The 12,104-nt window shown below is 36.7% G+C and overlaps 1 protein-coding gene across 1 annotated transcript in view; it reads left to right on the top strand.

Moving 5' to 3' along the window:
- The window catches only part of LOC150106701 (uncharacterized), a 568,467-nt gene extending 557,063 nt beyond the window's left edge, over positions 1 to 11,404 (top strand). Inside the window, exon 18 of the mRNA XM_090393288.1 lies at positions 11,251 to 11,404. Coding sequence (XP_090249414.1) covers positions 11,251 to 11,334 — 84 coding nt within the window. The 3' untranslated portion in view covers positions 11,335 to 11,404. The remainder of the gene's footprint in view (positions 1 to 11,250) is intronic.
- The last annotated feature ends 700 nt before the right edge of the window (positions 11,405 to 12,104 follow it).

The raw sequence follows: 12,104 nt of genomic DNA, 5'->3' as shown, positions 1-12,104 counted from the left end.
TTTCCTGACTCTAGGCATGCAGTCTGCCATTACTTTCTTCAAAAATTCCTTTACCACTTCCCATGCACTATCAACATCCAGCCCTTGCAGTTTCATGGTGACATCTTCTATCATCACTTTATGAGATGATGTTATTAGACACAATCCTCGTATCCTATATGTTTCTTCAACTGCATGCTACATATGGTAGCTCAAGGAATTCAATCTTCTTACCAACACATTATTTCCTGCTTCCATAGTTAGACCCCTAATTATTATAATTATTGCCCTCCTGTCACTCATTAGTTTCATCAGTCTAAACATTTCAGAATCATCTTCCTCTGCATTTCCTGACCTTTATCCAAAACCCCACCAAATATCTAAAATTAGCACTTATCTCAGTCTCACACTAAATGGTCCCAACGTATCACTACTGAATATTTTGCATTTCATCCATGAAATAAGCATGAAAAATCCTTTGAAATGATAACTTGAATGTTGCACATCTAAAGAAATTTTTGCTTCCTTTCCATTGTCTTCATAGAGTTCAGGTTTCATTCAGTCCATACATCTGTGTTGAGCAGTTCTCTAAGACTGATAACATAGAGTAAAAATTGTATCATAATATAATTCATTTATAATATTAATTATAAATTATAATTATGGTCAGACTGTTTTTTTGCCCCACACATCAAAGGTTAAAAACTGATCTTGTAGTAAATAGATCTCGTTGCTAATTGTAGCAAAATAGCTATATGGATTTGTGTTTTGGGGTAGTGTTTTTTATTTTTCAGAGATTAAAGTAATTGATTGATTGTGGAGATTTGTGTGTGTTTGAAACACTTTTATTTTTATTTTTAAAGTTTGCAGTGAATGATGACAAAAATGGTGATATGAACAAGGTTAGCTCATCACGCACATGAAAATCAAACATAATTAATGCCTTGGACTTTTCGAGAATGGTACGTTGTCACAAATGTAACATGTATATGTGGAGAGTGTGTTTGTGGAGAAACTGAACAGGAGACAAGAGAGGATACAGATATGTCAAAAGTCTGATTTTATGTTAGACTATAAGTTATCGGTAATGCAAAACTGGCAGATGGAATGAAAGAATATGTGATTGTGGGTCAAATGACCATATGAATCATGAAACTGAAGCAATGGCAGGAGCAAACAATCCTATAAATCATGGAACAAAAGTGAGTCATACTGTAGAAACTAAGCAAAGTTTGGAATGAGGAAACAAAAGAAATGAATGATAGACTGACAGATAATCAGTCTATCATTCATAGTCCTGCAATTGCCAAGATGCAACACTTGAAAAATAAGTTTGATCAAAATGAGAAGCAAAATGAAAAATATGTGTGGGAGAAAAGAAGTTTGGTGAATAAGAATGAACAAGTATAAAAAGGTTAGGATGAAGAAAAGCAGAGAAAAGAGATGATGAATGAGTCTAGAATAGCAATGTATGGAGATTCTATTATTAGAATATTGGTAAATGAGAAATTCTATAAGGTGTGTTTTCCAGTAGGGAGAATTAGCAGGAAAATTGAAATGCATTAGATAAGAGAAGCAGACATGAAAGCGAGCCGGTGGGGGGTTGTTGGAACAAATGATTTATTTGGACATAAAGAGCATGTAAAAATGGATATCAGAAAATCGTTGAGGAGAGTGAAAGATAACAGTTTAGTTGGAAAGGTGGTCAGTGTGTTATCTAGGTATGATAATAGTAAGTTGAGACGAGGGGTATGGATCATGAATGTTATGTTGCAGAGCTGCGTGAGGAGAAGGGAGTGGAGTTTGTGAATGTGTGGGATGCATTTGAAGGAAAGATGGAAATGTACAAAAGTGATGGATTACATATGAAGGAATGATGAAAATGTACAAAAGTAATGGGCTACATTTGAACGGATATGGTGTTAGTCAGTTAGAGAAACTATTGCTGCAAGTAGGAATGAGCACTTTGAGAAAGAGAGCAGAGGAAGTAAGAGGTTAGCAGAATATCAAGAGAAAGAAACAGGTGAAACTGAAGTGATTGTAAATGAGAATAGTAGTACTTTGAGTGATAATGATAGAATGAGAGTGCAAGATGGACAAGCTGACATGGTATAAGGATAGTGGATATTGGAAGTAGGTAATGAACGTGTGAATAGAGATGGTCAGTATGAGAATGAGATGTACAGTATGTACTTGAGTCTGAAGAGATTGGGTGAGTGGTGATAAAGACAATTTGAAATGGTTAGTTATGGGTAAATAACAACCTACATGTGGCATGGGCAGAACTGGTTATATACTTAAAAGTAAATTGCAGTGTTTATTTGCAAATATCAGAAACATCAAGAAGAAGAGAGATGAAATAGATTCGTTGATTGAGTTTACTTTTACTTACCCAAAAATTGTTTGAATAAGGGAAACATGGTTGTATAAGAATGATATCCTAACAAGAATAGAAATGTAATATGTCGTGGAGGGAGGAATTGGAAGGCCGGAATATCATTCATTAGTGCTTGGGAAATTGTGAAGGAATAATTGTTAGCAGCAATGGTAAGCTGTATTCCACGAGTGAAGAAGAGGACACAATTTGGAGTAAAGTGGATGACAAACAATATTAAACAGGAGCTACATGCGAAAAAGAGGCTATGGAAGAGATATAAGGAGACAGGTGAAGAGAAGATGCATGAAGAATATAAGACACAGGCCAGCAGAGTGACTAGTATGGTAAGGAAGACGAAACTGGATTCAGAAAAGAGAAAAGATTGGCCCTTAGATCAAAGGAAAATCCTAGGGAATTTTTTAGCTATGTGGCCAGTAGGAGGAGAAATGACTGTTTAAGATTGTGGGATAAAAATGGGAATAGAGTGACTGATGCAGAGGACATAGTGGAATTGTTCAATGAACACTTTATTGAAGTATTTCATCCTGGAGGAGTCAATTTGAATACTAGAGGGATAGAGTAGGTTCGAGGTTTAGAGGTGCAGGAGGAGAGTGTGTTTCAAATACTGAGTACTCTGGATGTCAATAAAGCTGTGAGACTGGATTGTATTTCACCATGAGTTTTGAGAGAATGTGCTAGGGAACTGACAGAGCCTTTGACCTGACTTTTCAGTGAAAGTCTGGCTGCAGGAAAGTTGCCGATGGAATGGAAGGAAGGTAAGATAGTGCCATTGCATAAGGGCGGTAGCAGACTGGAAGTGTCTAATTATAGGCCAGTTTGTGTGTCATCAGCAGTTAGTAAGATCTTGGAGAAAGTAGTGAGGGACCATATACAGCATTGGGCAGATGAGGGTAATGTTATCAGTGAGAGTCAACATGGATTTGTGAAGGGGCGCTCTTGTTTTAGCAATATGCTAGTCTTTTATGATAAAGTTACAAGAGCATTAGATGAGGGAAAGGCATATACTGCCATTTTCCTAGACTTAGCAAAGGCATTTGACAGGGTGTCACATGATAAGCTGTTATTCATGTTGCAGCACATGGGTCTGGATGTCAGATTGGTCAACTGGATTCAGGATTGGCTGTCCGATAGGTATCAGAGAGTTGTGTATGGTGGAACAATATCAAAGAGGCAGAAGATTACAAGTGGGGGTTCCACAGGGCTCAGTACTGGGACCTATATTGTTTAACCTTTATATCAATGACATTGTCCATGGATTTCAAGGGGATATTCGGTTGTTTGTGAATGATGCGAAGCTGGGAAGGGTTATTAGTAATAGTGCAGATGTGGTAGCCCTGCAAGAGGATTTGAATAAGCTAGATAGATGGGCAAATGAATGGGAGTGTCAGTTTAATGCAGCAAAATGTAAGGTCTTGAGATATGGGACACATCGATGGGACACTGTATACTCTATGGGAGGAGTTAAACTGGAGGAAGTAGGAGAGACAAGAGATCTGGGTTTGATGATTGATAGAAACCTGAAATTTAGGGAACATATTGCAAAAGTAGTGAAGGTAACGCAGAGGATTGCTGCAATAATGAGAAGGACACTGACCTGCAGAGATAAAAATGGTTATCATTCTGTTGTAGAAGACTCTGATCAGACCACACTTAGACTATTGTTCTCAGATCTGATCCCCAGGATTTGAAGGGGATAAATTAACTGTGGAAAGGGTACAAAGGCGGATAACAAAGATGGTGTCAGGACTGTACAATGTTAGTTATGAGGATCGGCTGAGGGAGTGTGGACTGCAGAGTTTGGTGGATAGAAGAAGGAGGGATGATATGATTGAGACTTTTAAACTGTTTGGAGGTGGTTACAGGGTTGACACTGGGGAGTTCTTTCGCTTGGTTGAACAGCAGGAAGGAGTCATGACAAGGGCCATCCCTGGAAGTTATGAAAGGAAACTATGAGAAAGAGGGTGAGGAGTGGTTACTTTGCATGGAGGGTGGTTGAACCATGAATGCATGCCTGATGGAGTGGTGAGAGCAAGAACGGTCAATGCATTTAAGGAGTGATATGATAGACTTTGTGTTTCCTAGGAGGGGACCTCCCTCGATGAGTCTTGATAGACTTGTGTTTCTTAGAAAGGACCTCCTACAATGAGTCTTTTGACTCCATGGAGGCCTGAATAATAATAATAATAATGATGATTTCCATGAGAATAGAAAGAAAATGAAAGGGGGGGGGGGGGGTTGCTGTTGATGATAGCAGGTGAAATTATGTCCACACAAAGTAAAGTTGTAAGATGTAAATAGTGGCAATGGTTAGTTAGGGGGGAAATAACAACATACATGTGGCATGGGCAGAACTGGTTATAGACCTAAATGTAAATTGCTGTGTTTTGCAAATGTCAGAAACATCAGAAAGAAGGAAGATGAAATGGTTTTGTTGATTGAGTTTACTCATCCAAAAATTGTTTGCATAAGTGAAACATGGTTGTATAAGAATGATATCCTGACAAGAATAGAAATGTAATGGCATGATGATTTCCATGAGAATAGAAGAAAAAAAAGAGGGGGGCTGTTGATGATAGCAGGCAAATTATGTCCCACAAAGTGGAGTTGTGAGATGTAAACAGTGACAATGGTTTTGAGTCATTATGGTATGAGGTGGAGGTTGACAGAAAGAGATATTTAGTCAGATTCCTCTATAGGCCAGGAAATATGGAGGGTGGTAATGAAGAAATGTATAAGCAACTTTGGTTAGTGAAGAAGCGAATGGGGGGGGGATTATTATGGTTGATTTTAATTATGGCAGTATAGGTTGGAATGAAGACATAGCATTTGGGATAAGGAAAATTAACTTCTAATTTCTTTAGTTCTTGAGAGAGGCATCTATTTTGGGAAGTATTTAAAGGAGGACACATGAGGATCGAGAGTTTTTTGATCTGATCATTTCATCAGAGGATGTGATTGTGAGTCAGGTTTTGGTCTTATCTCTAGTTGGTGAGAGTGATCATGAAGTGATCACCTTGATTGTGGCTAGACATGTGAAGACTTCTCTGAAGAAAGGATATATGTAGAATTACAAAGCCAGTGAGTATCAAAAGCTAAGGAGACAGTTTGGAGCTATATCCTGGAATGAGGTGTAAGCAGGAGGGAAATAAATGCTGCATGAGAACTGACCAAAAGATATTTAACAACATTGATGTGGGAATGTATTCCAAAGATCAAAAGACTGAATAAAGTGATTAAGAATAAAATTTGGAAGACGAGGATACTATGCAGACAGCACAAGATGAATAAAGGTAGTAATCAATTACATGACGCATATAAAGACCAAGCTAGAAAGGTGACTCAGTTGGTAAGAACTGCAAAACTGATCTACAAGTATGAGTAGCAGTACTTTGGCCAAGAACAACCCTAGAGATTTTTCAGATATGTGTCAACTGGAAGGAAGAATGATTACACAGTCCAACACAATTTTTGCTGACTTTTATATGAGACTTGTTTTTTACTAATTTGGGTGCGCTGATTTCAAATATCAAACCCATTTTTCTCTATCACGTCAGGTTTTTCCTCTATGGCATTTTCTTTTTGCTAATTTTGTAAGTTTTTGATAGTTTTAAGGAGGCAGTACTATTTAGAGGATCAAAAAAATCGATTTTTTAATATCATTTTCTGAAAGTATGTACTTTTAAAAATCTGTTCCTAACTTTTTATCAAGAAATTCGAAAAATTCCCAAAGGTATAGCCTATTATTCAAAGCGGTGCGCAGATCAGAATTGGAGTGCTCACCGCTCTCGCTTGTTAGTAAACGAATAAATGCATAAGAACCTGCAACGGCACGTACTGAGACTTTGAATGCGAGAGAGGCCGATAATTAGATACATAACTACTTAACAATATTCATTAAAAATTACAAGAATATTTATAAAAAAATAACAATTTTACTTACACATGAGTTTCAGAGAATAAATTTTTGTTTGTAGCAATTTCTGCTGTGTGTTCTGTTTTGGCAATCCTTTTGAATACTCCAACAGTAGTCGGCCATCATGTGAGAGTCCCATCTTCCTTGGTACCGATCTTCCATAGTTTTTAAGTCTTGACGAAATCTTTCACCTTGTTCATTGCTTACAGCACCTAAATTCTCGGGAAATCTATCAAGATGACTGTATAGGAAATAAAGCTTTATGTTCATGTTGCAACCTAGGCGCTGGAAATTTTCAAGCATTGTTTCCACTAGATCTTTGTAATTGCACGCTTTTTTGTTTCCAAGAAAATTATTCGCAACCATCGTAAGTCCAGGCCTCTTTCTCAATTTCGTTCATAGAGTTGATGAAATTTGAGTCTCTCATTAAAGTTCTAATTTGCAGTCCATCAAATACACTGGCTTTAATTTTTTCATAATTAAGTCGTGGAAATTTTTCACATATGTATTGGAAACAGTCACCTTGTAAATCTAAAGCTTTAACATACTGCTTCATAAGACCTAGTTTGATGTGTAGAGTGGAAAAATGATTTTTTTCTCTGTCGATTAAAGGTTGATTTATAACATTCTGTTCTCCAACATTTAAGGATATTCTAAAGAGGCCAATGTTTCTGACTCCAGTATTGGTTTCTAGCTTGACTATCCCAGAAGCATAGAAAACACGGAAACTTTGTATATTCTCTTTGAAAGCCAAGTAAAAAGTTCACCATTTTAAGATCTACACAGATGATCCAGTTATGGTCTGTATATTTTAATAACTTCAGAACCTTTTTAATGTCCTCATATGTTTCCTTTAAGTGGACTGAATAGCCAATAGGAATTGAGCCATATACATTCCCATTGTGTAGTAAGACACACTTGAGACTTCTGCTTGAACTGTCGATAAATAAACGCCACTCATTTGGATGATATTGTACAACACTCATTTCAGTTAGTAAACCTGACACATTGTTGCAGTAAACAAACCCACACTCGTGTTTAAAATCTTGTACAAGATTACTTTCCCTGCTACGATAAAAAGTTATCTTCATATCTTGCTCCAGTAAGTTTTTTTCATTTAATCTTGAAGCTAACAATTCCGATGATTCCTTTGATAGGAATCATCGGAATTGTAATCGGAATCACCGCTTGAGTAAAACGTTGCGGTCCAGAACTAGAAATTAAATTTTCATTGTCTAAATCAACATCCGGGTCTTGCTCCTCAAGAACATCTGGCATATCCCGATCATGCTCGTTCTCAAGTAAAGAAAGTCCTTTATAAATTGGCACGGCTATTTCATTGGAATGAGCAACTGGCCGAATTGCTGAGTCGAGATTTGGATACACAATTTTTTTCTTATTCTTCTTATTATAACCAGAAGTCTGAACTAAACAAAAATAGCAATCATCTACGTGATTTTTCGGTTCACGCCAAATCATTGGAATGCCAAAAGCTAATTTTTTGGCGTTTTCCCTTGCTCCACTGTCGTAAATTTTCTACACATGACTTACACACTTTATTTGGAGCCCATGAATTGTCCTGATCTGCAAGTTTTACGTCAAAGTATGCAAAGTACACTTTCTTAACGAAATCAGTGATATTTGTCCTTTGACTGGGAACAGTAAAGCTGCCACAAATGTAGCAGAAGGAATCTACACTATTGACACAATTTCGAGTAGTAGACATGATGTATTTTCTTCACTGCCGACTAACATGCAATTAACAAGACAAAAAAACCCAGAGACTTTATTGAAACGTTATAAGCGCTCATCATACTTTCACGATCGATTAACGATTGACTGATTTCGATCGTTCTTTGTCCGCTATGATGCATATAGCATTCATTTGTTTTAGGCAGTTGTAATCGCCTACTTTTCATCACCTAAATGTATTAGGTCGGTTATCGGCCTCTCTCGCATTCAAAGCGCCAGTACGTGCCGTTGCAGGTTCTTACGCATTTATTCGTTTACTAACAAGCGAGAGTGGTGAGCGCTCCGATTCTGATCTGCACACCCCTTTGAATAACAGGCCAGGCTATATCTTCGGGAATTTTTCGAATTTCTTGATAAAAAGTTAGGAACAGATTTCTAAAAGTACATACTTTCAGAAAATAATATTAAAAAATCGATTTTTTTGATCCTCTAAATAGTATTGCCTCCTTAAAACTATCAAAAACTTACAAATTAGCAAAAAGAAAATGCCACAGAGGAAAAACCTGACGTGATAGAGAAAAATGGGTTTGATATTTGAAATCAGTGCACCCAAAATAGTAAAAAGCAAGTGTCAGATCATAATCAGCAGAAAAAAATTTTTTTTTTTGTTGACCAGTGTAATCGCATAGAATTTTCGAGGTTTTCATCCGTTATTCTTGTCCAAATTTTTGATTTATTGTATTTCATCCTCGAAAAAAACTGTTCACACACATATATGTGCTTCCGAAAAGACAAATGATTTTTCTTGAAAAGGCGCATAAATTTGTATATTTTTCTGCACCAAATAAAATTTATTAAAATCCGTCAAAGCAATGTTGTTAAATTGTGCTTTTAGCACTAAATCTGCCTGAAACTCAATAAGTTCCATCTGTAAGTTTTCTGGCACATTATTTACATCAGCATCCATCGGACGAGCAAATATAGCGAATGTGGAGTCTTTGTTTTTGAAGTCGGCAAACCTTGTATCAAATTGCGCTATTAGTGCCTTCAGTTCATCTCCATAACAATTATAAGGGATATTTTTATGAGTTGCTAGAGTAGGAAAATGATAACAATTTTTAGCTCTGATCTGACTTACCAACAATCTTAGTTTATTACAAAAAAAGCTTTGACATGTCCATGCAGTTCATGAACCAATTGTCCTTGTTTTTGCAATTTAAGATTCAGTTCGTTTAGGTATCCGGTGACATCTACAAAAAATGTTAAATGACACACCCACTCATCATCTTTTACTTGGTTAATAGTGTTTCTTTTTATGTCCATAAAATCTGCAATGTCTTGTCTCAGATCATAAAATCGTTTTAACATTTTACCTTTACTCAACCACCTCACTTCACAATAATAAGACACATCTTCATAATCCAAAAATAGGTCTGCCAAATACTCCTTAAATTGGTGGTGATTAAGTGCACGTGACTTAATAAAGTTAATACTGGCTACTACAACTTCCATAACATTTGTGAATTTAATCGATTTTGCACACAGATTTTGTTGGTGGATAATGCAGTGAAAATTTGTTAAATTTTCCGGATGGATCTGTAGTTCTATTGCTCTTTCATGAATTATTCCAGTAAATCCCTTCTGTGCACCAACCATTGCAGGGACTCCATCAGTGCATATGCCAGATAGTGAGTTCCATTTAAGCCCAAATCTCTCAAAGACTGTGTTGACTGTTTCAAATATATCTTCACCGGTAGTTGTTCCTTTTAACGGCTGAAGCGCAAATAATTCTGTAATGTTGAAATCCGCATCAACTCCTCGAATAAATATTGCTAGTTGTGCTGTATCGGAGGCATCGGTGCTGTCATCCAAAGCAATTGAAAATGCTTTCCAATCTAGCAATCTTCTCTTTTAAACTTTTTTTGATATCATCAGCCATAATTTCTATCCGTCAGACAACAGTACGTCTCGACAAACGAATATTCTCGAAGTCTTTTTTCTTTTCACAACATATTATACTTGCAATATCCAGCAGACATTCTTTGATAAATTCTCCTTCACCAAATGACTTAGAATGCTTAGAGATTTTTTTGCTTACCACAAAGCTGGCTTTGACAATGCTGTGGTGCTGCGTTCTTTGCTTGTTGAACATTTGCTGCTGGGTATCCAAGTTCTACTTCAACTTCTGTATTTCATCTTTTTGTAGTTGTCCATCAATTTTTGGGTGATCCGCATGTCTCGAAGTAAAGTGTCTCTTCAAGTTGTATTCTTTGTTGACGGATATGGATTCGTTGCAGAGCAAACATGCAGGCAAACCCTTATTCAGAATAAAATAATAATCCTCCGTCCAGTTGTCTTGAAATTGATGATTCTCTGCATCTACTTTTCTTTTTTTGAAATAACCCCTGACATTGTCCCAAATTTATAAGTGATATTCAGAACTGTCAAACAAAACTGTTTTCTACACCTCAGGCATTGAACAGAACACAACATCAATGCAGGCACCGAACAGAACATAACATCAATGCAGGCACTGAACAAAGCACAACACCAACGCAAGTACTGAACGGACACGTTCACACACGCCGCCTAGTCAAAGTGAGAAAGAGACCTTGGTTGGAAAAAACATAGTGTGTTTTGTGCAAGTCATATGACGTCAGCTTAATGTGAGTTAGTAGAACACACCATGTTTTCTCCCACAATGAATCAGACAAACTTCACTGAAATAGATTAGGGCTGGATCAAAAGAAGTAGAGGACTGGATCCGGCCCGTGGGCTGGGGGTTGCCCATATGTGGTATAGAGCATAGTAGTTTTCCCCATTTGACTCTGCATGTAGTATCCAAAGCATGGTCTCCTAGACCTGACTTGCAGATTACAGATGTATATTTTATGTTCTTTTTGAAATTTACTATGAAAGAATTGGCAAGGGATAAAAAGAGGGAACCCTCAAAACTAAAGTGCATTAAATATAAAAAATATATATCTGGGAAACCATTCTTATGATGCTGGAAATTTGTGGATTGCAGATTTGGATTGAACTGTTCAAAATATAAAATATAGTGTGTGGTTTTTTTGTAATTAATTTGTTACAAAAAAAAAAAGGTTTCAATTTATTGACTAGTGTAACATGAAATAAATAAATTCTAAATTTTCTCCAGTTCATTTGTTCATAAATAAAAAAATATTTTCCTATGGCCATTTTTTTTTAGCTTATATAGTTTTCTTATTCTCTTTATTTCTGCTATACTAAACTTTTATGTTTTCAGGGAAAAGCTTTGGGTCAGATATTGCTGGATTTTCCCATGACACATATGCCTATGAAAGAAGACATAATTAAACCCCATGGTTAATAATCACTACTTTTATAAAATACATAATTTTGAAAAGTGATAAATATATGAAATAAAACTTCAACTTTAATACTGTATTGTTATTTTTAAAATTTTGTGCACTGAATCTATCAATTTATATACTATTATATACTGTATGTATATATATATATATATATTATTATTATTATCCAAGACCTCATGGAGTCAAAGACTCATCTGGGAGGTCCTTTTATCACACACACACACAGCTCATCATACCGTCTTTTGAACACATTCAGACTCCCTGCAGACACCACACTCTCAGACAGGGCATTCCAATCATTTACAACTCTGCATGAAAAAACCTGCCTCTCACTCCCTTACTCACACCTTCTTTATACAGTTTCCAGGGATGACCTCTGGTTCTCCCCCGATCTCCCACTATTTTCTGTAGAACTTCTCCAGCATTGATCCTATAACAACCCCTTACCAACATGTAGGTCTCTATCATATCTCTCCTCTTCCTCCTGTTCGCCAGACTCTGCAAATTGCATCTCCTCACTATTTTCTCATACTCGACATTCCAGAGGTCAGAAACTACCTTAGTCAGTCACCTTTGGACCCTTTCCAACATCTCTTCATCCTTCTGAAAACCAGGTGACCAAATCTGAGCACAGTAGTGAATCTCCCTACTTCTACATGTCAGTGTCCTCTGCATCATTCCCAGAAGCCTTTGTGTTGTCTTCACACTTTTGGCGATGTGTCCCCTAAATTTCAGATCCTTATCCACTATCACCCCTAGATCTTTT

Source organism: Typopeltis vanoorti, chromosome 5 (genome assembly GCF_054136105.1).
Source record: "Typopeltis vanoorti isolate ZY-2024b chromosome 5, IOZ_Tvanoo_1.0, whole genome shotgun sequence".
Taxonomy (NCBI): Eukaryota; Metazoa; Arthropoda; class Arachnida; order Uropygi; family Thelyphonidae; genus Typopeltis; species Typopeltis vanoorti.
The sequence above is the reverse complement of the archived record's forward strand: the minus strand, read 5'-3'. Positions and strand labels throughout refer to the sequence as shown.